The sequence below is a fragment of the Strix aluco genome, chromosome 8, assembly GCF_031877795.1.
Source record: "Strix aluco isolate bStrAlu1 chromosome 8, bStrAlu1.hap1, whole genome shotgun sequence".
Lineage (NCBI taxonomy): Eukaryota > Metazoa > Chordata > Aves > Strigiformes > Strigidae > Strix > Strix aluco.
Window position 1 is genome coordinate 27,330,876 of NC_133938.1, and position 25,274 is coordinate 27,356,149.

The 25,274-nt window shown below is 37.5% G+C and overlaps 2 protein-coding genes across 2 annotated transcripts; both read right to left on the reverse strand.

The window, feature by feature from the left end:
* Positions 1 to 1,897: 1,897 nt before the first annotated feature.
* On the reverse strand, positions 1,898 to 11,556 carry RGS13 (regulator of G protein signaling 13). The gene is made up of 5 exons (XM_074832773.1): positions 11,436 to 11,556; positions 8,692 to 8,760; positions 6,000 to 6,061; positions 3,926 to 4,092; positions 1,898 to 2,020 (listed from the first exon to the last, which is right to left on the reverse strand). Exons 1-5 carry the CDS (start codon positions 11,489 to 11,491, stop codon positions 1,898 to 1,900), a joined length of 477 nt encoding a protein of 158 aa, XP_074688874.1. The 5' UTR covers positions 11,492 to 11,556.
* Positions 11,557 to 21,223: 9,667 nt separating this feature from the next.
* On the reverse strand, positions 21,224 to 24,870 carry RGS1 (regulator of G protein signaling 1). Its single transcript, XM_074832771.1, has 5 exons — positions 24,724 to 24,870; positions 24,270 to 24,353; positions 23,570 to 23,631; positions 22,848 to 23,011; positions 21,224 to 22,108 (listed from the first exon to the last, which is right to left on the reverse strand). Exons 1-5 carry the CDS (start codon positions 24,825 to 24,827, stop codon positions 21,923 to 21,925), a joined length of 600 nt encoding a protein of 199 aa, XP_074688872.1. The 5' UTR covers positions 24,828 to 24,870; the 3' UTR covers positions 21,224 to 21,922.
* Between the last annotated feature and the right edge of the window lie 404 nt (positions 24,871 to 25,274).

Sequence of the window (25,274 nt, forward strand, 5' to 3'; positions counted from 1 at the left end):
GAATTTCATTAAAATGATGAATAAAAAGAATTTGTGGAGCCTTCGATAATTGATAGGTTACAACATGATCATTTATAACATACTGTAGTTCACGTGTTGGCATTAGAGCACACATGCACAGTTACAATTTACCAATATAACTTCATGCAAAGCCAAACATCATGTTATGCGTTTTGTAGCTGTTGATAAACATACTTATCTGTCATCAATAAGTCACTGTCCCTCTTCCCAAATGTAACTTCTATTGTGCACCACAATAATACCAATACTCAGAGGCCCAAAACAATGATTAATTTTTTTAGGAGGGATTGAGACTTTACCTTGAAATATATTCATGTATATCTTATTACACTGGCCAGAGGAACATCTTAAAAGAACAACTCTAGTTCCTCCTCACTACAAGATAGATGCCACAGAAGTGAAACCAAATTGTTTGTTCACTGTCTGCACCAACCTGTGTGTTTTCATGCTTGCCTTATAAGGAAAAGGCTTAGACATTCACACTGAAAAAATAGGGGAGGTTCTCAGTGAGAACAACAACTTACTGTGGTTAAGCAAGTGGCACAATGAACTGCTGTGAGCCTCCCATAGAAAGACTAGGCTTTCCCAACAGAGGTGAGACAATGATTACATTGTCACAAAAATTGCCTTTTTAAGCTAGGCGGCCAAGTTACAACTTGAGATAAACTGTTAAAAATCAAAATCATGAAGCGGCAACATGATTGAAGTAAGCTCAGTCAAATAAATGTATCCAACTGAATGAATACTTCATTTCTCCTGTGAAATCATTCCAGACAATCAGTGATGCTATCAGGATTCATGGGGCTGCTGTTAGAATGACTTGTTCTTTGTATTCCTTGGAATAATGCAGCTTGAGAGGATGCTAGAGAGTTCCCTGATTTCCTATGGCTTTTTGTGTCTATGTTGAGGTCCATTAAAAGAATTAAGAGATTCCAGTTTTAATGAGATTTGGGAAGTCAGACTGGTTTTTGAATGTAAACCCAAAGTACATCAATACTTGATCAATGAATCAGCAAGTTGTCTTGTACAGTTTATATATGAGAGACCTGTTTGCGTTACAGTATGAGGTTCAAATGTCAGGTCTGCTTGTATATAATTATTAGGGTGCCTGAAGGGAAAGCAATATATTTGTGTGTCCATACCCAGAAAAAAAGGATAAAATACTAATGAGTTTTATCACTGGAGATAAGTTCAGGAAACACTGGTAGTATTATAGTATACTGTAGACCGAGTACCTTTATAGCGTATGTTGTGCATCATAATTCCGCATAAAATCGACTCTACACCATATGAATACTACATAGCTTAAGATTAAGCAAACAGCTGTACTTACCTTCTTTTACTTTGAAAGAATATAAGAATAAAACAACAAAAAAGTAAATGCAGCAATGCAGATTTTTTTTCGTCTATGTTATGTATAGCCAAATAAACATTTATTTCCTAGTAGCAAAACTATTTTCTTTTTATTTCAGATCTCTCAAAACAAGAATACTGAAAATACATTATTAGAGTTGTCAAATATCAATAAAAGACTAGAACCTTAGGCTATCATTTTTGGCTGAAAATTTTATATACAGTTTTTGCTAGTTTTTAGAGTTTTATTGAGGGGAGAGGAAAACAAAAACAGAACTCTTCTGTGAAAAAAGAAAAGGAAAGGGGAAGATAGTGCCTCATCAATTCTAACATCAACAGAACAGTTGAGCAGATTAGTAATAATATGTCTACTGCCTGATTTCTCCTACTTTAAATCTTACACACTTCCATGCCAGAAGAAACTATTCTAAATTTTCAGTCTTTCTCTTTAATTTACCATTGAATTATTGCCATTACTTTGAAGGCTGTGTTTGAGTTTTTGATAGAAGTTTGATTCAAGAAATCATGGATAAGAATCTCTTTCCATGTGCATGTAAATTATTCTCTGTGCTTCATCAAAACAAGACTGTGTTGGCTCTTGAATATTCCTTATAATCGCTTTCCTCACAGGACTGTCAATGTTAATCTGAAACAGAAAGCAACATTACTAAAGTATCACTGAATATATGTAAAAGAATGGTAAGGAAGATTGAATTTAGGGGACCTGTACTGAATGCCTCTTCTTTATATCTTTAATTGTATCTTTTATATATGGGCCCACGACTTCAAACCTTAGGGACGTTAAGTGGTATATGTTTGATTTGCTCGCTAATTCTAGAAAGAATAAGAACATACGTATGGTTTAGGCAGAGGAAGAAGTCCTCCAGACATGGCTTGTATGGAGTGGCTGTGGTGGAAGGAATAGCTGAAAGGTGTTGACATCCAAGCCCCCTTTCTTTTGCTAAGAATTGTTCCTAGAGCTATGATTAGATCCCTGAGGAGGAATTATTTCAAATGCATCCTAGTGACTGGAGGTGCAGAGTACCGGTGAAAACCAATTGCTAAAATTATTATGATCTCTGAGATAAGCTAAAACTGAGCCCATATATCAACCTATCAATCTTCTACTGCAATCCAGGGTTTGCAGCAGATAAATTGAAGCTCTCCGGGTGTGTAAGAACAGAAAGGTGATAGGAAAGTATGTCAGACAAAATGGGAACTTTTGATAATCCATTAGCTCATGATGAATTATATTGATTTTTTTTCATTTTGACTTTGTTAGTGTTGAGATGAGTGCTGATGTCTTTCATGGCTTGGGATCCAGAGGAGCCATTTGAGTTGCACCTTTCTAAATGGTGCTGAAATTTGAATATAAACTGTTCAAAATCCTTACAAGCATCTACCTTTGTAGAGTTTTTGTGTTAATAGTGAATATCAAGAAAACGTGAAATCAGTGTGTCCTGAAGATCTAGAAATCAGACAGCAAATACTAAGATTCAAATACATAGTATTTTAGAAAAAAATTACACAGCTTATTTTTAACTGTCCTGATTTAAGCTCTTACTTTTGATTAATGAATTTGTGGTTGGCAATACTGACGTTTCTCTTTTGGAAATGCAAATGTCTTGCTGAGTTTTCTACAGCTGCACATGCTAAAAGTAAAATAAATCAGAAAAAGACAGAAAAATGCATTGTCTTGCCAACTGACATTTAAAACCAACAGAGGGAACTTTCAAATTTCCTCAAGTTTTGGATTAGTGGGAGTGGTTTAGTCATTTAAAACAGCAACTGCTCTCAGCCAACATTTGGGAATCCAGCTGAGTTGGCCTTATTGTTATGTGTAAACCAGAAAACAATCTAGCCTGATTTTTCAGTTATGTCAGTCTGCCAGAGGCAGTGGCAGTAAAAGCCAGTATTAGCTTACTTTTGCAAGGAGAATAATAAACAGGAATAGTTAAAGGTCATAGAGCATGCCTGGCCAGGCAGGAATGACTTTTTTGTATAGCCACTTTTCAGAAAAAAAAAATCACTCTCAAACACTTCACACAGATCTGCTCTGTTTTCCCTAAATCTTATGCTGCTGGAAGCAGAAAATAATTACTCTGTCTTGGAACCTTTCTTTTAGCCCATTTTTAAAAGGCGACAGCAGTGGGTAGTTTTTACTTTGTTCATTTATATTTACTCTTGCAAAGACCAGAGTAATATATACATGTAGCAATGGCATAATCTGAAATCTATTGAAGTGGTATCAATGGCCTCTGGATCAGATGCTAAAAAGAATAGAACGGATCCAAGAACTTGGTTCTTCATCTAATTGTGCCTTTTGCTTGTATCCTTGGTGGATATAGTTGAAAGATTTGCCTATAGACAAGATTTGAAGGCAAGTATTAAAATGCTGTGTGCAAAGGAGTTTGGGGAGGATGAATAGCAACAGTTTTCACTCCCTTTAATACAAGAGGTGCTAAACATTTGTTGTTGCTTTTTGTAAGCTACATTACACATCAGGCATTCCTATTAGAGCAAATAACAAGTTCATGTTATTGTATGTCACCTCATTGGGAGCTTGGGGTTGAATGTAACTTGTAAAAAGTTTCTTGGCCACAGAAATCCTTTTCCTCTGTGATGTGATCTTCTTATAGGCTTCACAAGCAAGCCAAAAATCTATGTTTTCATCACTGTGCTCTATCTTCAAGTAGGTCTTGTAGATCATAGGCCCATCTGTAAAAATTTCAGAAGCCATATTTATATACAATGTAATATGCATTACTTTTAGAGTCCTTTGAAGGCAATAGAGACATTTACAAGGCAGTATAATTCTTGCTTGTATACCTGTAATATTCTTATTATATTATGTCAAAGTAGGGAATTAAACACACTAACTCACCCCAGAGCCCTACACTTCAACATTGCATTTTCCTGAACATGCAGAGCTCCCTTTAACCTCAGTGGCATTTCACTATGCAGACACAGAGCACTGAAAACTTCGTTCTTCCTGGTCTCTGTGAACGTTATCAAACATATCCAAAGACTGACAAGTATTTGTAAATTCCAGATCTAGTTCTGTGCAGAAGATATCTAAGTATTTTTTTACTCAGTCATGATTATTTGATAAAAAGACCTTGTTTTCTTGGTGTAAGAATTTGGGGAAAAAGCAATCAGCAAAGAAAGGAAATAACTTTTTTTTTTTTTTTCCTTGCCAATGTAATTGAGTGAAGTAATGCAGTTAAAGGAATATTCTATTCAGTAACTAAGGTGTTCTGCACCTGAGGATGTCTTTGCAACACCTAGCAGTGGAGTTCAAAAGCAGCTATCAGTGGGATTTTGGCAAAGATTAAATTCCTGAGGCTGCCTTTTTTCATGTCATTAGACATGCTTTGTACGGGATTAGGTGATAGAGTTGCTGAAATGCCTCTAGCCAGGAGAACATTTATGAGGCTTCACTTGAGCAGGAATGGTGCTTGCCGTTCTAAGATGTACTTTCAGAGTAAAACCTAAGATAGGCAAATACTTTGCCTACCTTTCATAAAGAGCTGCAAATCCATTGGCTTTAGAGTTTCTGGATTTTCTTGTGAGTACACCTTTGCATTTTCCAATGTCATTAAGTATTTAAATGAATTCAAACCCAACAAATAGTGCGACCTAAATGCAGTGAATGAGGTATTTTAAGAAGGGTAATATCTGAGTACTGCTGGAAGCTACAAGCGTTTTATTTAAAGCAAGCTTTCCTGCTGGTGCCGCACTCTGGGCTTTTGTGTTTCTAAAGACACTGAGCACTGCCTGTCATCTGGCAGTAATGTGATAGCATGCATGCCTGCTGCTTGTGCTATAATTTTGTCTCTTTTAAATGTTTTCTGTTATGCACTTTCTGCCTGTACTTTCCCTGCAAACTGTAACATACTAGGTTGATTGCTGTTAAAGAAAGAAGATTTTGCCATTAAAATCTTTAGTTGTTACAAATTCTGTCTGTAATCTTCTTGCTCTTTGTAATTTGTCTGTAGTTTGAAAATAATGCCAGTCCCTAAATTAATTTTATAGGTTTGTGCTGTGATGTAACTCTGTATGTGACTTTCTCATCAATATTTTTTAAAAAGTAATTCAACAGTGATATTCCAGACTGCTGTCCATACGAGAACGTGGGAGAGCTCTGAGTCCTGAAAGAGGCTGGGAGGTGCTGGAGTGGGAAAGTTCAGATTTGCCACTGTGGCTACAATTCTTCCCATACCTGAGACGAGGGTCTGAGGTACCTTCCACGGTATTACACTGCATAGATGCACCATCAGCTGTGCTCTCTTTGACATACACACGATTTCCCAAGTCAACTTTTCTTTCACTTTCTTCTAATATATATTGCTATACAGCGTTCTAAATTAGGGATATGGCAGATAAATCTGCCCTTATGTGCCTTCAAAAGAATTACATGTGCTTGCAGAAATGGGAAGTTTGAGAAAGCATTTACAGCATGCTACATTTATTTTCAGTGTGATGCATGCTAAGCATGTCATACAAAGTTGTTTTTCATTAGTTGCATATAAAACAGCATAGATTATACTGCATGACTTAATGATTTTGCTTTGTGGGAACTTTTTTGAGTAATCCATCTGGGGTACAAACATACAATTACTTACATTTACTTGTTATCATCTTTTCAAAAGACTGGGACCATTGTAGCACTTCCTCCAAAGACACTCTTTAGAAAAAAGGAGATTATTGTAGGATTAGCTGTGGTTCAAAGTATAAAAAAAAAAAATGAAATTACATTCTTGAAAAACTGTTCCCTAACTTAAATAAGATCTGTATGAAACTTATATTTTTAAAGATTTTTCTGTATGTCCTAGATCTTGTGCCTATGCTGAAGCAAATATTCTTGCTGTAACAAATACAGTTCCATCTCAAGGTGCTCCCATGTAATTCCTTTGGAAATGGCATTCACTTATTTGATTTGTGCTTAGGAGAAGCACAAGAAAAGAACTAGCTTTCTAGCTAGCAACTTCTCTGGGACAGGAATCATTATATAGTTTGTTTATGAGATGTTGATGTTTGTATTTAGTAGCAAAATCTTTAAGGGCTCAAGATGTCATTGTGATATTTAAAGGCCTTTAACATCTAAATTGATTTATCAGCTGAGAGCTGAATATAAACTCTGAACATAAAGTAAATAATGAAAGTTTAATACAGTCTTAGCTGTAAGGGCCTTCCATCTCTCTCCAGTTGTTTACAATGCAATATGACACTTTATTAATAATCTAGACAGTCCTTGGAGGTGACTACAATAGTATTTCTTTCTTTCATGTTTGCCATTCTTAAGGAATAATTTCATAAGCTTCTAGGAGCCTCCTACCTGATTCTGGGAAAAAGTATGGAAGTAGTGAGGTGAGAGACTAAACAATTTAAGGAAAAACAAATGTTTGAGGGCAAATAACTCCATTTAAGTGCATGTAGCTCCATTTACACCAACTGATTTTTAAGCATTGCTGTTATAGGACATCAATGCTGGTAACTTGGAAAAAATGCTTATGCTTATATTAGTAGAAGAAAACACAAGGGATGTATTCCAGTGGGTGTTTTCCATTATGCGTCAGCCTAACCTGGGAGAAGATCCCTTCCCATTAAGTATTTTGTTTTCATATGAGCTACAATTTTGACAACACCTATTAGTATCACAGAACTTCTTTTGTTTAAATTAAAAGCAAAATTGGCTTTGGTATGAGTGCTGCATGATGCTTCATAGTTTTCTGCTGCACAACAGCCATTAGCGGCTTTGTAGCTTTTTTAATTGGTGATCACTGGTTTATTTTTAACTTTGTATAATCCTCTCTTTCTCTGAAAGAGTACATGCTGTGACTCACTGATTATTCTGTCAGGCTTTCCTCATCAGTCTGAATTGATCAGGGGAATATATAGTAATAGAAATACTACCACTATCAAATTATGGTGTCAATAACTCTCTAGTAACTCCTGGCAGTAAAAGATTATATTTTTTTCCTTCTCATGAGCTACTGGCCTCCTCTCTGTATAAACTCATGAAGCGTGTGGTTATGGGGAGCGAGAATCTCTAGTCCTTTGAATGCTTTGTTCCTTAAGAGCTGCTTCTGAGTCATATTCACTGTTACTGACGCAGATAATTTTTCACCTCTGTCAGCAATTGCACTTGTATATAGAACAAGTGACAACCTTGTCTGTCTGAGCATCATCAGTAGGGCCATCTTATTTCCATTTCTGATTATTTGTCTTTAGCATTAATCAGTGAAGCAGAAAGAATGCTGCCTGATGGGGCAGCTGACACAGAGGAAAACCTTTTTACCTTTTTACTTTCCTTTTAAAATCAGGAAAATATGAAAGGCAGCAAGGAAAATTGGACCGTGGGTTATTAGGATCTGTATTAATGCTACTTTCATAGCTGCTGTGCTGACAGTAAACTTCTTGCTGCACTGATTTGCAACATGATTGAATTTGCTGAAGAACATATATTGCACTGAAAAAACCTGAATATTCTCCAAGAATAACTAAGGCTTTATAGCTGGGACTCCAAAGTTTAAATTGGAAAATGCTGTTGTAGTGTCTGGGGGGAGCTATTGTTCAGTTACTGTACTATTTCCAGAGTGAGGGGCTTCCCTGGCCACTGCTGTATGGGAGAGAATTCCTCATCTGAGAGTCTCTTTTGGAAATGCTGTCTGGATTTCTGCCACTTAACCTCATCCAAATGGCAGCTTCAGGAGTTGTCAGACACACCTCAGTATTGCTGTGGAGGACACGTTTTTCTCTAATCAATAAATCAAGACCGTGTATGATCTGATACCAGTTGGCAGGCATGTTGGATGGAAGCATTTCATCACCCCAGTGTGACATACTGACCAAAGTTCTAGCTGTGGTTGGCTTCCACTGAGGTTGGTGGCAGATGAGGACTTGCAGGAAGCGCTTGGCCATGTCTCTTATCCACCACATGTGTATTCAAACTTTGCCAACAGTCTGAATTCTTTTAAAGGACTGACCCAAAATATTGGGTTTACAGATTCTTCACAGTCCCAGATCTGGATTTAATCCAGGGATTAGTTTAAGTCTATGCCTATTTAATATAAAAGAAGTTCCCACTGGGATATACTTTCCTTCCGCTGGAGAAAAGCCAGTTTTACACTTCATATACTGCAAAGGAATTTGCTATATGAAGGAGGTCAGCTGGGGCAGTTGTGAAGTTGTTGCACTCTTTTGCATGATCTTAAACTTGCAAAGAAAACTTCCACTGTGAATTTTGAGATTTTTGTCTCTCATACTCAGACAGCTGCATGTACTGCAGAACATAAGAATCTTACTGTTACTTACTTAAAACTGATCCCATTTTCTTCTGCTCTGAATATCTTGCAAAACCAGCAAGTATTTGGACTCATTCTCCTAAACATGGAAAACATATGAGTTTTAAACTTGCTGTGCTCAGTTCTGGCTATCTTAAATTCCAAATTCCACTTATAATTTGGTCTCCATATAACAATGTTACCAGTTCTAACAGTATTCTTATTTTATGCATCTAATCTTTATCTATGAGTCATGGCTGAAGGATTAGACCAAAATATGTTTTTGTAACATGCAAGAACTTAAAAAACAAAAACTAAAATCAAGCATTCCAATGGATATCTCTTAGGGAAAAATAGAAATGCTAATAATTCTCCCTCTTTGCTTCTCCAATTGTGAAAAGAGATTACAAGTTTAAGCCTGACCCAAGACCAAAGGAAACCAGGAATCTTTTCCCTGAAAGATCAGGGTGACCTGGATCCGGGATCAGAGCTCAATGTAAACTGGACAATGATGAGTGTATGAGATTAACACTGATATTTGTCCAGCAAGTATCTCAAAGTCAATAAAAATTGGTATTAAACTTGCTTTTGTATAGAGATTATATCCATAAGAAAGGGTGTAATTTTTTTTAGGAATAAGACAGTCAAGAATATGTTTGAAAAACAAAATTAAAAAAATCTTGTAACTTGAAGTATGTTTATTTCTTCTCCTTTGGCTTTCAAGAGATGCCAAATTCTTTGCAAAGTTTGCATGGTACAGTGGGTAAACTTGTATATACCTGCCTGAAATCAAAACAATAGTCTTAGACATTATTTATTTAAACTCACAGGGGTTTTTTAGGTTTGGGTTTGACTGGCACATATTACTCCTACAACAATTTTTTTTCTTCAAACTGAAACATACAATAAAACACAGAACAAGGCTGTATCTTCCGGCATTCTGAACCTGTGAAATGATCGCTTTTGCCTTTAGTCTTATTTCCCTTCTCCTCCTGGCATCTATATCCAATTTTGCATTATACAAGGGTTTTATCCAGTAGATTTCCATCAGGATGTTGCCACTTCACAGCTCTGCCTGACTGCTATACTGCGACTCCTGCTGCGCACGCTCCCTGCAGCCCTGTAGGATTGCCAGTGGCCATTTCCTACTGTTGTGGTGTTCTCTGAACTATGCTCTCTGCTTCGCTTCTGTAGGACTTCCTCTACGCTTGCCTATTCATTTCACTAGTATTTACTCATCTCACCCTCCGCCTAAAAGCAATCTTTTTAAAACTACACAATATTCCATATTTAAGATAGTTATGCATTTAAATTCAGTCATATGGTTATCGTTTATCACCTTATTTTAGACTATTTTACCCAATGCTCTCTATTTTGGGTCTTTTCATGTTGCAATTGTTTGTCTTCTATTCACTGAAATATAAACAAAATATAGCTTTTGTGGCTTTTTTGAAACCTGAAGAAGGTTATGTACGTTGCCTACTACACAGAAATGCTCAAAAAATATTATATGAAGCACTATTAAGTAATCTAGTTCAGCTATTTCCATCTAAATTCGAAGTGTCAATCAGTAATTTTTTTCTTTGGATGCTTGCTGCATGAAGTCACATTTGTATAAGGAAATGTTAGAGTTCTGAGGAACCATTTTAATTTGAGTTAGAGGCTTTAAGCAAATAGTATTCCCCAGGGCTTGTTGGGTACACACATTTGCCAAGCATACATCCAGGGCTTTGTGATTCTCTCTTCTTTTAATATTAGAAACGTTTCCTAATGAACCGAGGAACAGAGCATGCTGATTTTATCTTTTTCGGTGCTTCTTTGGAATGTCTTCTTTCCACTGAAGCAGAGTCTATGCTTCATTAGTCTAATATTGCTGGCAATAGTCTTAGTCCTAAAATAAGACGGGAATAGTACACAAAGCTACAACATGCCCTTGGGCAATTTGTGTCAGTTTTGAATTGGCTGATCTTCACAAGTGTGAGCTGAGACTTTACCTGTCTTAGTGTCCTATCTTCTATTGTAAATGGTAACCCATCTACATCTGTACTTAATACAGCTTTGCAGTGTTCAGCTACCTAGGTTTGGATCATGGGAGCTGTTTTCACCTGGTACATATGAATAACATGTAGTATCCTTTTTGTTTCCTTATTATAAGGCTTTATTGCAACAAGACCACAAGTTCTTTAACATGTAGGATCTGTGCTTCCTGTAGGTCTTGTAATCAAAAAGAAAATCACATAGTTACAGCACTTTCAGAGAAGGAATTGCCTATCTGATAATAAATGAATCTAAGTCCTAAAGTTATTAATATCCGTAAAACATATAAGCAGTACTGATGTGGAAGTGATTGTTTAACTGTTGTTATATTTTATATTGGAAAAATATCAGAAAAACTGCTTTGGTAGATCAAAGAACAAGATCTCTTTATTTTCCACACTACAGCATACATTCTGATTTTTCAGCACCCTTATGCTGTGCCAGTGAATCTGCAAACTACCTAATGTCACAGTTTTTAGTATGCAGTACAGGTTTCTTCAGAGGGAAACTGCTAAATAAAAGTTCTAATTAACTGCCTTCTATAATGTCACTCAGCTTACTTTGCACTAAGAGTATTACACAAAATACTCATCTATAAATAGGGTTACATCAGAAACATTTATAAAATGAATACCTTTGCTATGCTGAGATAACTTTACATGCCAAGAGGAAGAGGTGTTTCCCTGCCTATGCTCTACTTTTCTGTTAATATTTCGAAGTACAAAATCTTATACTTACAGAAACTCTTCTTGGATTGTTTCCCTTGGTTGAAAAGTTCCATTTAGTAGTTGCATTTGTAGGGATAATTTTTCAAATTCCTTGACTTCTTTTTTTGCTTCATTATTTTCTTTTAGTGTAGAGGGTCCTTACCACCCTTTGGTTGTGTCTATGCTGCTCGTGTTCATGTCTGACTCCTTTCTTATACATACCATAGGCAAACAGTGGCTGTGGTTTCTATCAGAAAGAGTTCAGTTGGACTCTGATGCACCACTGATAGAGGCTATTTGCTCTGAAATTATCTTGAGATCTCCACTGATCAGTTGTAATGAAATGAAGCTGTGTTTTACTTCACTGAAATCTTGCATGTATTGTCCAAATTTTGTGACTAATATTTTCCATCCCTTTATCAAAGTTCTTTACATGAAATCTAAAGTCCATGTTGAAATGACATGAAAGGCAAAAGTACACTTGCAGTAAAATAAGTTTCATCCTCTTACAGACAGCATTATGAAGTACTTTGAATTGCCATGGGAGAGTCTTTATTTTCTGCTCTGACCCATTAGTGTGAGGCTGTTAGGTGCTTCTAACTTCTCAGTTTGGTATTGCACACCATCTGAGTGATGTTAGAGCAGAACTTTAAACTTGTATGAGGTCCTCAGTCATTTTTCTCATAGCTGCTGCCCAGCTTATGGCCTCATTTTAAATTGAGACTCAAGCTATCTACATTTCACTCATTCTTCTCTAGCTGAGTGTTTCAAAGCAGCTGTGCTGTGCAATAGCACTGAAGTTGCTCTGTTCGTGCCAGTGGTAGACTTGTTTGTAGTGATACTGGGACTTTGGGAGTAAGCACTAGCTAAACTATTTGTTATAAAATAGAAATGGGGGGGGGGGGGATCTTTCTAGAGGGCTTTCTGTCCTTTCTGGGGGTAGTTGTGAGTTATGGTCTCTGGGGATTTACCAGCATCTATAAAGCACCAACTGACTGTGTCCAGAGGGAAAGGTTGGTCTTCTCCCTGCTCTATCTGACAGCCCAGCTGTGTGTGGTGTGTAATGTTTCTTTCAATCTGATCTCTCTGTTCTGACTCATCTTTCTTTTTCTCTTACAACGCCTCCTAGGGAAAGCATAACCTGTGTAGTATTTGAACTTCAACTGAAGTTCCAGCCTACAATAATATAGCACACTCATTTATTTTATTGCAGCTCACCCTACTGGTGTACAGGCCCAGTGTAGAAGGATGTACATCCATTTTCCAAAAGTAATGATTCTGCTAGGGAGGAAACGTGTGGGGTGAGCACACCTACAGCAGAACCTGGTGTCTGAGCAGGGCAGTGTAAGACCCTGCCTGTAAGGAACTCACCATGGGACCTGGCCTGTGCTTATGGAAAGGGAGGAACAAATATCACAATATGTGATTTATTTTCTATGGATTGCTATTTCATTAAATCTTATTTTGTGTTCTTCATATCTTTGCACAAGTTTTTGGAGTATTTTGCTCTCTTTCTATAATAGGAATGGGCAGGGGCAAACATCTGTGTAATGTAACTTTATTATTCAGATAATCGCAGTAGTGAGACAACCCAGCTTTCTCACATGCCTCCTCAAAAATAATACTTCTAATGCCTGCACATACAGGCAGTTATATACTAAAAGCATCTGAGGGAAGTGACTTTGGCCTGAACTTAACAAGATAAAAATGGCTATAAAGATCTTACTTGTAGAACTATTCAAATTAAATTAATTTTTTTTAAAAAAGCACCATATGAATAAATGTGATTCTGGAAAAGTTACACAACGAAAATTCCAATTATGTCGATAGTCTCCACTAGTGATATGAATCAGTATTTAACTATTTGATTTACATATATTTTGTAAAATCCTTGTGTGTATACATATGTACATAAGCAAGTTCTTTTGCAAAAGCTTACATATATCTTATTTTTGCAATAAATTTTATTGGCAATAAAGGATATTTAATCTAAAATCTTCATATTAAAATGAATGATAATGAACTAAATAGGGCTTTTTTCTATCATCAGGACACCATATTATGAGATTTCTTTGTAAATTTAAATTGTGCAGTGACTGAGAATCAGTAACCAGTGTCTTTGTGTTGAAATATTTTATTTTACATATTACAGACATTAAAAATACTGTAATAATACTTAAAATTGAAATAAACTTGTTTTGGGGTTTTTCCATAAGCTTGTTCTTGTTGTTAAGCTGAAGAAAATACTTATACAAACCTTCTCTTGACTTGTACTGTGGAAGAATATTTAGGTGTAGGATTTGTTGCTTATTTCACATCTGCAGTTTTGTTGTATCCTTGACCACGCTCTAAAGCACCTTTTGAAATTTAATGGGTATCTGCAGGCACTTAGGACTGCATTGGGTGGTTGACTTGCCGGCAAATCTGTCCTTGGATCAGTGCAGAGGAACTGTAAAACCAGAGAATCTGGATGGCTGGGAAGCCCTCAAAGACTGAGAGACCCTGAAGGGCTATGGATATGTTCCTGCCTGCCATCACCATGCCACTACGAGGACTCTATCTTCTTACTCTTGACAGGACTGCTACCATTCAAGCTTGTTGCTATTTCATTAAGCTTGTTGCAAATATGATTTTACAACTTTTTTCTCGGAGTCAGTTGCTTCATAGCTTGATACCCAGAATGTTACCTTTCTACTTCCCTTTCCAGAATATTTAAAGCACATAAGAGTGGAAGGTTTAGTCATTAATGTGATTGAACCTAAATCATACCCTTCCTCTTATTACATAGATATTCCACTAGATGTCATCTGGTATCACCCTGAAGGAGAAGGTATGACTTGCGTGCATCAGTTCAAACTGTGGTCCCATGACGGGGAATGTGGGCTCTGGGGAAACTCTGCAGTTTCATTGTTACCAATGGTCTTATCTAGCCTGAAAGAGACTCCTTGCCCAGAGAGGTGAGGTGTCACTGAGACGAGCAGGTAACTGAGGCATATTTTGAACAGGCTGGTTAACATGGCTTCTGATATGGCCTTGTTCCTTTGAATTCCTTGTGTTGCTGAGTGTATGGACACAGAAAAACTTCAGTGTCATGAGGGCATGTGCTATGTAGGAGTCAATTTTTGCTTGGTTCATTCAGCAGTTGACCTAGACATGCTTTTCAGAAAGAAAATTATGAAGAAAATTGAAAAACCAAAGTATCAAAATGGAGAAAATGGCTGTATCATATCAGAGCTGCTGAATTTGTCAGTTGTTCTGGCCTGTTCTTTTTCTAGATATTAATTATCAATTGCTAGCTAGTTTAGGCAATATATGTTGATTGTCTTGATTGCAATGTTTTTTTATCAGTGAGGCTAATGCTCTCAGATGAGTTCTTGCTCATAGTCTTGTATTTCCTTTTGTTTTCTTGTGTCCACTTACCTAGTAACATCTTTGTTAATTCTCATGTCTTCTCTTTATTTTTTATTCTTGCCCTTATATTCATTCTTTCCTATTTGTGTTTCTATTTTAATGCTCTTCTGCTCAATAAACATCTCACCCACCTACATCTGTTTCACGCTAGTGAACATGGAAGTACTGTCTGTCTCATTCTCTGTGTTGTACCCATTCTTTCCATCTACCCACATACTCCCTTGCTTGCACACTGCTACCCTTTCTCCTGCACTACACCCACACACTGGTGTTCATGAATGTAGGAACACTGCTTGCTGAGGCTTGCCTGATACTCGTATTCCTATTGCAGTGTCTTATAAGGGCATGTTAAATAGGAGCATTTAGGATGTGCCTAGAGATCTAGGGCCAAGCACAGGAAAAACAGTAAAATATTAAGAGGCCTTTGTTAACAAAGTGAATACTCTGATCTAGGTGCTTCTTATCATCACTGCTGTTTGAGTGGGTGTAGTATAGAAATAACGGATCAAGGTTCTTGCTTTTCACTTAGTACAGACATTGATGCTTCCAACGGACAGTCCTGTTTCTCTGGTTGTGTTTTACTTGGTGGCTTTGATCAGGTTCTGTTGGGAACTTTCTTGCTATATAATTGAAAATAGCCTCAAGAAAAGTTAGGTTCAGTGTGCAGCGAAGATCTGCTCACAGAGCAACAAGGAATGGTGTTCACAGGTTCAGCTCCTTAATGTAGGCCACAACAACCCAGAAACTGTCTGCAGCTATACAGATGATGAAGTGGTTTCTGTTTCTGGGTAGAAGTAGGCATGGCCTGCTAGTAGTCACTGACTTGAAGAACTTGAATAGTTTCTATATTCATGGCTTCAGGTTTTATTGGTAAGGTTGGACAAATCGTACATTGTGACTGGTCTCTGCAAGCTGGTCTCTGGAAACGATCATCTGCTCAGTGAAAGCAGACTGAAGTCTAGATAGCACTTCTGAAAACCTTACCTCAGTTGTACACTATGACCTTTCTCTTCCCTTTTTCTTCCTAAATGCTGTGATGTCATTGTGTGAGCCTGGTATTCTGCAACCATTGAAGTAGAAAAGGAAATCATGTGACTGGAAGCTTGGACTAGTTTTTACATGAACTTTCAACCCTTCCATTTAATCAGGCTTCAGAGAGGTGGGTGCTGTGGTTTGGGTATGAAGCACTGTGTGCCCTTAGCTCGTTGTCAGACTCTGCATACACACTTGCAGAAAACCTCAGCAGTAAACAAGGCTACTTACTTACACTTCCTGCAAGTGTACTCATTTTGAAGGTGCCAGTTGTTCATCTTGCAGTAGTTTGTTTAGTGTAAAGTTTTTGATTACAGTTTGGTCCAAGTCGGTCAGAATATTTGACCATGTTAGCCCAGGGCCCCCTATCCTCCAGATGTTGGTTCCAGCACATGAACAGTCCCTGGTTGGACTTTGGGATTTGTTTGAACACCCTGAGTATGTTCACTATTTCCTCAGACTGGCATGAACAAGGTGTCATCTTGCTCAAACTTGTGGCTGGTCAAATTCTGCTCAACAGCAAGTCTCTATCTTTAAAGCAGGTTTCTTGACCTTCATCATTGACAGATCATTTGCTACAGTAAATATAGTACAGACTTTTTCCATAAGTGATATGAAATTAATGGGTTACTAAATTATTGCTATTATGCAAGGAGTGTTTGTTTTATTTTTAAAGGTTGTCTTCTAATACCAGAATCCCTCTGACCACAGTAACTTGAAAAAAACCCAAAACCCCCTGTGACTCAAGTGATGTCAAGTTTGTAGGCAGTTGTACTGTCACTTTTGTACTTTGGCTGTATAACAAACTGAACAGAAGCATTGCTAATTTGCTCTGTTTCTCTCTGCACACAAGTCTAGAGTGATCCTGAAAGGTTTACATTTCTGCATTTCATTTTTTACTCAAGCTATTTTTAATTTTATTAGTAAAGGGACCATGTGAAAGCTGGTCACTGAACTAGTTTAGAGAAGTGCTTTAAGGCTGTGTTGTGCTTAGGCTGTTTGAAGAAATTGAAGGGAAGTGCTCAGTAGAATTTAAATGTTGATGATCTTTGGGGTCTTTCAAGAGAGTACTTTCTAGGGCTGTTTTGAGAAATGAGGGGGAATGAGTTTATTTCCAAAATAAATACATCGGTTCTTGGTTGATGTAAATCTCTGTTTTATGACTAAAACCTTTGAGGCTATATTTATCCAAACAAAGCCAGGGGATAACTTTAACTCCTCTCTGACTTTGCTTCTGAGCATCCAAGACAAATTTAAATCATCCAATGAATATTAAGCAAGAACTTGTTTTGCAATTTCTGGCCAGGTTTAATGACTTATAAGATTTATTTTCAAAAGCTTCACTTCTAGACATTACACTCTCTGATACAATCAACCCATGTGTCTGAATGGAAGATGAGAACATCTACTTTTTCCATCTATTGTCATCTATTTTTGTTTTCCAACTCATTTCACAACTATAAGGGAGGTGACATCTGGAAAGCCTGTTACTTCAGAGTGTGGGCAGGGACGGGCGGCACTTAGGGGTCTAGGGTGATGAATTTGCACTATTCGTCACCATCTCAGCTTTAATTTCCTTCCTGCTTCACTGTGCATAATGACAGGATGTCTCTACTAACAGCCTTCCATGGATGGCCTTTTCAATATATGGGAGAGAATGATACTATGTTATGCCGTATTTTTAGTTCTATTTGGGATAATATTAAAATTTTCTATTTCAGGGAATACCTTTAGAGGTTTTCCAAATTGGAGAGGTTAAAGTTAGTCTTCTAAATTCACTTTCAGGGTCTGCTGAACTCTTGAGTCTTCCTATAAAGAAAACTCTCTGCAGCAGGGAGAAGTGAATTCACTTCAAAAGTATACCTGGAAATGGTACAATGATTGATTTTTATAGTGAAACACTAACAAACACTGAAAGTGTTTTTTTCAGGAGTAACGTAGAACACTTAAAGAAAAGACGGAGTCACTACTGTCAAATCTTAAAGCTTCTCCAGGTACTGCATCCTGTTTCCCTATACTGATATGTAGCTGATGGCCAGTCTGATTTGACTGTTTTTCTTAGAGACTGTGAATGGAACAGCAAATTTCCATTCTCTTACAGCATATTTTTTCCAAAAAGGGAAAGCTAAATCTAGTTTAAAAAAATAATCAAGCTGTTTGACATACATAATTAATATTTTAATAAGTGTTGGATCACAGTCAGAGCCTGATTTCTCTGGAAAGTTTCAGCAGTTAATCGATAATTAACTCAGTCTAGCATATGTTCAAAAAGGACAGTTACCCCCAATTGCCTACTAATTCACTTACAAGATAGTGTATAGGGCTTGCGTTCACAAGTTTCTCCTTTGAGTATGGGAAGTTTCCAGGGAGGCACACTTTCTGTATTTGATGTGTAACATGTCCTGTTTTGGAAGTTTGCCATGCTATGCAGGGCACAACCCACAGCTGTGATACCAATCTGCAATACTGAGGCTATTGGTGTGCATGGGTAGGGGAGGACATGAGGAGGGAATCACAAATGAACTCAATACGGTGCATGTACCTTGTAAATGAACCAAGAGTCCTAGAAAATACTGAGTCTTTAACCCCTTTGATCTGTATGTTCTAGTGCTTTCTTGAGTCCAAAGAACTTCCATTTATGCAATATTTTTAAAAAAAAATGATTCACTGCAAAATAAGTGTTGTATACTGTATTTTGAAAAAGATTTTGAAGAAATAGTAAGAATGCCTCTCTCTGGACTATTTTAAAGCATGTAAATATTGTTAAGTGTCTTAAAATACTATTAAAATTATTTCAGTTTTACCATTGAACTATTACTTACAGCTTCTTCCTTTTATGAAATAGATTAATATGGATGGCACTATAAATTGCCATAAAATACTTCCAGATCGCCTGGACCTTGTTTAAACAACCAGCTTTGTATAGCCCTGCTATAGCAACAGATATATAATACTAGGATTACGACAGCATCCCAGAGACAGCTCTGAATTTCTGCTACGCTGTTTATTGCTTGGTGAAACATGCTCATGTTGCCAGGGACACTGGAGTGGGCTGGAATATCTCTGAAATTAACAACCTGGGTGATTGACCTTTGTAGTTGTTTTCAGGTTCCTACTGGAAATAAGGTGAAAGATTTAGAAATGTACCAAGGTTGGGTTGTAAGGAGCGGAATAGTTTCTTTTTTTCATTCTCACACTGTACCAAATCATGAACCAGGGAGAGATACTTATTGAAAAGAGTGAAAAGTCCCTCCTTCCCTCCTCAGATATTCGTCTACACTAACTCCACGTAATACAAGTGGTTGGTGTGCTCCCTGAGAGCTGTGTTAGTCTCTTCTATGGATAGGTTTAGCTTATTTTTAGAGGGCTCTAACCAGCATGCTATAGTGTCACTATTTTCACCCTTTCCTGTTAGGGTGGACCCAGTGACTCTTTGCAGGAGGTCAGGGTGCAGGGTGCCAGGCAGCGTCTGTGAATATCTGAGCAGCTGTAGTGTCTTTAGTGAAGAGATTGACTCTGCCCCATGCAAAATCCCAGGGCAGTGGGCACAGGCAGCGATGATGGCCAGCTCTTGAAGTGAGCAGTGGCTGCTGCACCACCCAAAACCATGGCAAGATTCCAGAGTCTTCCTTCTGCTTTTATTATACGTGCCTCTTGAGACCTATGTTGAGTTAGAAACACATATCCACCTATTACCCCAGCCAGCAGTCTCCCCAACAGTAGACAAAATTGCTTCTGATGAACAGTCTTCCCTGGCAGCAGCAAGCCATTAAAAAAAAAAAATCCTAACTAGCCATAGTATGAAATATGATCTTAGTCAGAAATTTCTCACAGGTGTTTGGCTAAATCATGGACAAATTGTGAAACTGCAGGGGGACTAAATGAAGACTGGGACCATACTAATTTAAGGGATTTACAGTCAAAAGAATAAGGTTACTTGAAGGTAGTATCTGTTTAGAGGGTAGCTGATATATTTCATAGTTCTCTTGTCTTCTGTGAGGTTGAAGCTATGCAAACAGTGACATTTAGTCTATGTTAACTGTGTCAGAACAAACATGAGTATGCCCCTGGTTTGAGAGGCATAGTTATTATTCCTAATTCACAGGAATTAGATTAATTCCCACTGATCCTGGAAAATTAATTCATGTAAGAGCCAAGTGGAGCCTAGTTTACATTGTTTCAGAAGCAGTCAGGTTTTGCAGTCAGAGACTCCCTCAGGTATACACATTTAACAGAATGAAAATCATACTGCAAGACCAGATTCTTTTGTTCTGCATTTACTGGCTTTGAAAGTAGGAAGATGTGATTTGCAGTGGCTTCCGCCTACAACAGTAGGTGATGGAGGAAGTTGGCAGCAACTGCCACCTAGCTGTGTTCCTGCCAGCAGAGTTTTGCTTGTAACGCTGAAGATTTTGTCCTCCCTTGGAGGTCCCAAGGTCCCCAAAGGGTGGCAGTATGAACATGGTCTGCTCTCCCCATGAGGTGACGTCTGTGGGTTTACAGCTTCTCCATTTGGTACGGAATAACAGAGTGTGCCTGACTAAGCTCGTGTTATTTTGGAAACTGGAAAATCTGCAAGGGTGAGATAAAATCTTGTATTGCCACCCGTGTGATAGCTGTGTCTCATGATAGTAACTCATTAAGACCAGGACACCCTTTGATTTATTTTCATTATGAACTCTAATGTCACAAGGTCTTAAACACTTCAGATTTGGTAGTGCCTGTGTTCGTAGTCACACAGTTCAAGCATAATTGCAACTTTTCTTCCATTACTCTAGTTCTCGTCACTACCCACTGTGGTATAGGCTACTCATAACATTGCATACTTTAGAGTAGATTTAATACAACGTTTGCCATGAAATTAAATGGTCTTTGATGCTAGTATTGGTATTGTAAATTAGAGTCTGGATCTTGCCAAGGTTAGGTTGAGTAGTACTAATATCACAAGGAATGTGACTGCTAGTGAGTCTCACCAGTTACTGCCTCTACATATGCATGTGTGGGCCATATGCTGTGCTCAACACATCCTCAGTATTGACGTGGATTGAGCTGTGGGGTCAGTGATTAAACATTGTCTATATTTGAGATTTGACTTGGGTGCTGGTAGTTGGGGGAGCATGAAAAAAATAGGAAATTTAGACCCATTTCTCTCTCTTTTTTTTGGTTTTTTTTTTTTGGTTGTCTTTTCTTCTTGGGGGTTGTGAGGATGTGTCTATGTAGGTCAGGATCACCTACTCCAGGTAACTAAAATTATGGTTGTGTAAAATGGATAAAATAGAGAAAAGGTGGTGTAGGGAAAAAGTCATGGCATAGTGGGACAGAAGGGAACCATGTGTTTCAATATATCGGTAATTACGATGGAAAGATCACTTAAAATAAGATGTAAAATGACCATAAAACTTTATTTTTAAGGAGATTTGATTGAAGAGTTGCTTATTATTTTGCAATAAATTAAACAGAAAAGGTGCTACATACCTGCCTGTTGAATACAAACTTGGTAAAAGTACAGCTTATATAATTCTTATATAATTTAAAAGATATCAATTTTAAGACATGTCAATTTATAATATATTTACATAGCACAATAGCATCATGGAGCTGCACTCACACTAATTAACACTTCACATTAAAAAAAAAGCCATTAATCAGTCTTGTCTGGGCATTTTTTTGTTATATACAAAATTGTCAGTCATGCTTATTTTTCTTCCGAACTGGACAATCTTTTCCCAACACTCAGCTTGCTAGTCTTGCACTTTCTAATAACCAGCAGTTCTTTGGGATCTACGACTTGGTTCAATGTTCACAGTGTAGTTCAAACAATAAATAGTATCCACATCCTGTCTTGACTCCATGGCGTATAGGAGGAGAGGATTTTCTCCTTGAGCTGCTTTCACCCTTGTAACAGTCTTGCCTGCTTTTATCCTGTGTTCTCTTGGCTGTGGAGTTCTTTGCATCTCCCTTGTACCCCTCCTCCCAAGGCAGGGGTTCTCCTTGCCAAGATCCAACCACTCTGAAGGATCTCTCCACAGCATATTTGACACAGACTCTACTTGGTTCTTCACTGCCTCAAACACTTCATTTTGAAGTGCTAGTTTGCAGCTGGTTCAAAAGGTTCAGGTAGGCTTTGGATTTCAAAAATCTGGGATATGAATCCCTTTCCATGAGGATGTACACAGTTTTCTGGGCTTCATCAAAACTTGTGTGAGTTGGGTCTTGAGCCTTTTTGGCTGTTGCTTCCCTCATCTGATAGTCAATATTGATCTGGAAAGTGAAAAACAAATGCCATTGACATCTTAGAAATGTACTGTCTTTCTACATCTACCGCTTTGTTTTGTCAATAAACAAATTCACAGCCCTAGAATTCAGTTCAATGTCAGAACTGTAAAATGAGGGAATTTTAATGCTTATATCCCAGTTATGCACAAAAAATGCTACTCATTACAGAAATGCAGTTTCTTATGGAGTCAGAAGTAATACCACTCAACAATGGACTAAGTAGAACAACCTCCAATTAAACCTCCAATTAAAACAATAGGAGAAATCTTGCGTAGAATGAGAGTCTCCAGTTTGAAATATGATTAACATACATAACTTTTAATTGTCCTGGATGTCCACATATTTAAAAACACAAGAAATACTCTATGGCTCTCCTACTAGCAAAGCTCTCTCTAAGTATCTGACTCCAAACACCAGCAGTAATCCAAACTGGGCTGACTCAGAGAACAGCATCATGTGCTGAGCCGCTGGTGCCTCTGCCGAGCTTCTCTGCTCTGTGGTGCTCCCAAGTACTGGCCTGTATCATGTGACTCTACTTGTGAGATCTGATAGTCTCACGACTGAAGACAGTAATGATGTAAGTACGTTCATAAAAACATGTGTCTATGTCTTCATCCTATATAACTGAATGAATGTACGAGCATCTTGGTGAAGCTACACTTCTATCTTCTGATTTACCAGAATCCTTGTACTGTAACACAACACAGATTAACTTTGTACATACCTGTTTGATAGCATCTGACTGAACAAACTCCTCATAAATCCTCTCCGCTTTGCCATGTAAGTGATCAGACTTGGTTTTCTTGTAATCCTCACAAGCCAACCAGAACTCAATGTTTTCCTCGCTGAACTCTGACTTCAGGAACTCCCGAAAGACACCTTGACCACCTAAAGCCAACACAATCATCATTTATAGGATAATATTTGTGACCAGGGAGGATAAAATAAATAGCAGGAGTTGTATTGGAATCTCTGTTATAAAATCTTGCCAAAATACAGTTCTTCCCTTCTTCAGCATACTACAGATACTTTAATATTAAGGCTGATGGAGTCTTCCTAATTACATTCAGCGTTTTTAGACCTAGACCCTGGGTACCAAAATACATCAGTTCTAGTCCTCCCTAAACGGATTGTCTTAGGGTACAAGTAGAGAGAAAATTCCAGATTAAACTGATGTGTTATGCAAGGACAGAAGCCTGATCAAAAAGCACTGAATTGAGCTGTTTGGGGTTTATTTGCTATACTGGGAGTAGGAAATGGAAGGAACCAAACTTGGAAGCAAAGCTGTAACAGTAGCCATGTTACATGGGAACTGTAGATAACTGAAATGCAACTGGCCATTCCCTGTCAGTGTTTGCAGAATGCTACAGCTTTGCCTATTTGGTGAGATAAGAAAAATTTTGTCCTCAGAATAAGAACAAAGTCATACTGAAGTAATAGACTTACTTTGGCTGGCCAAGAGCTTTTCCAAAGACTGGGACCACTGTATTACTTCCTCTGCAGAAAGCCTAAGATGACAAGAAAAAGAAAAACTTTAGGCAAGCAGTCGTGTGGTTTTGTTTGCATGTTTAAAGGAGACAAATTTTATAATGTATTACTCTATTCTAGGAATACATACCAGGTATTTATTAAACTTATGGCTTTCTTATAATCTGAGACCCTGAAGGCAAGCCCACACTGAGAAAAATGATCAGAGAGATAGGAAACTAAGGAACTATGATGTTATCCTGAATTCTCTTCCCAGAAAGATAAGCTTTTACTGTAACCCTGATCAAATAATTTTGTATCTGTGCTTCTGTTTCCATATTTCTGAAATAAGTATGGTAATACCCCTGCTCTTCACTTGTGTGAAACATCATGTCTTGTAAATCTTTAGAGAATGGATACAGTGTCCCTCTGAAGAAAATAGATTTAACTGATGTGTCTTCTCCCTCACTGATGCAAACATATCACATTACTAAGAAAAAATCCTTAACTCCATGAATAGTTTCTACTTCCTAATTTTCACCTCTTTTGTATTTGGAAATTCTAGGCATTATTATAATATTTGTTGTTTAGAAGTAGTTTAGAAATTAATAGAAGTTTACTATATAGTAATCTAGCTATAGTTATATTTTGTTATAGTTTAGTGTATCTCTGTACTTACATGACATTTCTGGAGTTAGAAGTCTTGATCCCAGATTCGATATGTGGTACCATGCACTTCAAATAATTTTTCAGATCTGCACCACTGAAACCAATGAACAGACATTTTTGTAATCCATTAAAATTGCAGTTGCATTTCAATTCTACTTAAATTTCTTAAAACTTTTAAACAGAGGCAGACAGCTCCATCCTATGACTGAAGTCTAGGAAGTTACGTATCCAAGTAATTTTTTTAAAAGACTCCCAGTGTATCCAAAATCTACTGATTACTTAAGGGAATCAATTAATTGGTATGCATCAGCTCAAGCCATTTTTAATGATGCTACAGTCCTGGGCTTTGAGCAGGCTTTGCAATCGTTTGGGCTGAAACACGGTGCTAATTCTTAATCTCCAAGATTCTAGCGTTGTTTTCACTTCTAATACATTAGAGTTTATACTAAGATGTATATACTTACAAAGCCTTTTGCTTCTTTTTATGGATTTTGCCTTCCGCAAGCTTGTAGTCTTCTTTTCCATTTAATTCAGCCATGTTGTTGTGGGAAAAAAAAAATCCTGGCATTTTAGCTAACTTTAATGTGAAGTGACTTCTGCAACGATAATCCTCCAAGCACCAAATGTCAGTTCACCGGCTCTGCTACTGCCTTTTATTGACGCAGGCAGCCCTGCTAGTTGGTGTGAACAGATCTGTTTATCATGTATCCTCACCACAAACTGTGGAAGTTCCCTTTTTTCAGTGCACAGTGACGTGAGTCTTTTGAGAAAGAAAACAGACAGCGGTGTCTCGTGGTTGAGGTTAAACCGGATGAGACTGAATTGCTTTGGGTTTGTTTTGTGTGTCTGTGTATGTCTGTGTTACCAAAAAAAAAATCCCCTCTAGAACTTTGAATTTTTGTCTCTTTCTGATTGGTATTTTCAAATCAGAAATACTTATTGGTTTTTTATCAAATGGGCTACAAATACTGCAGTTTTATCTTGACAAAATTCACCTGCTACATGCCTGTGTTCT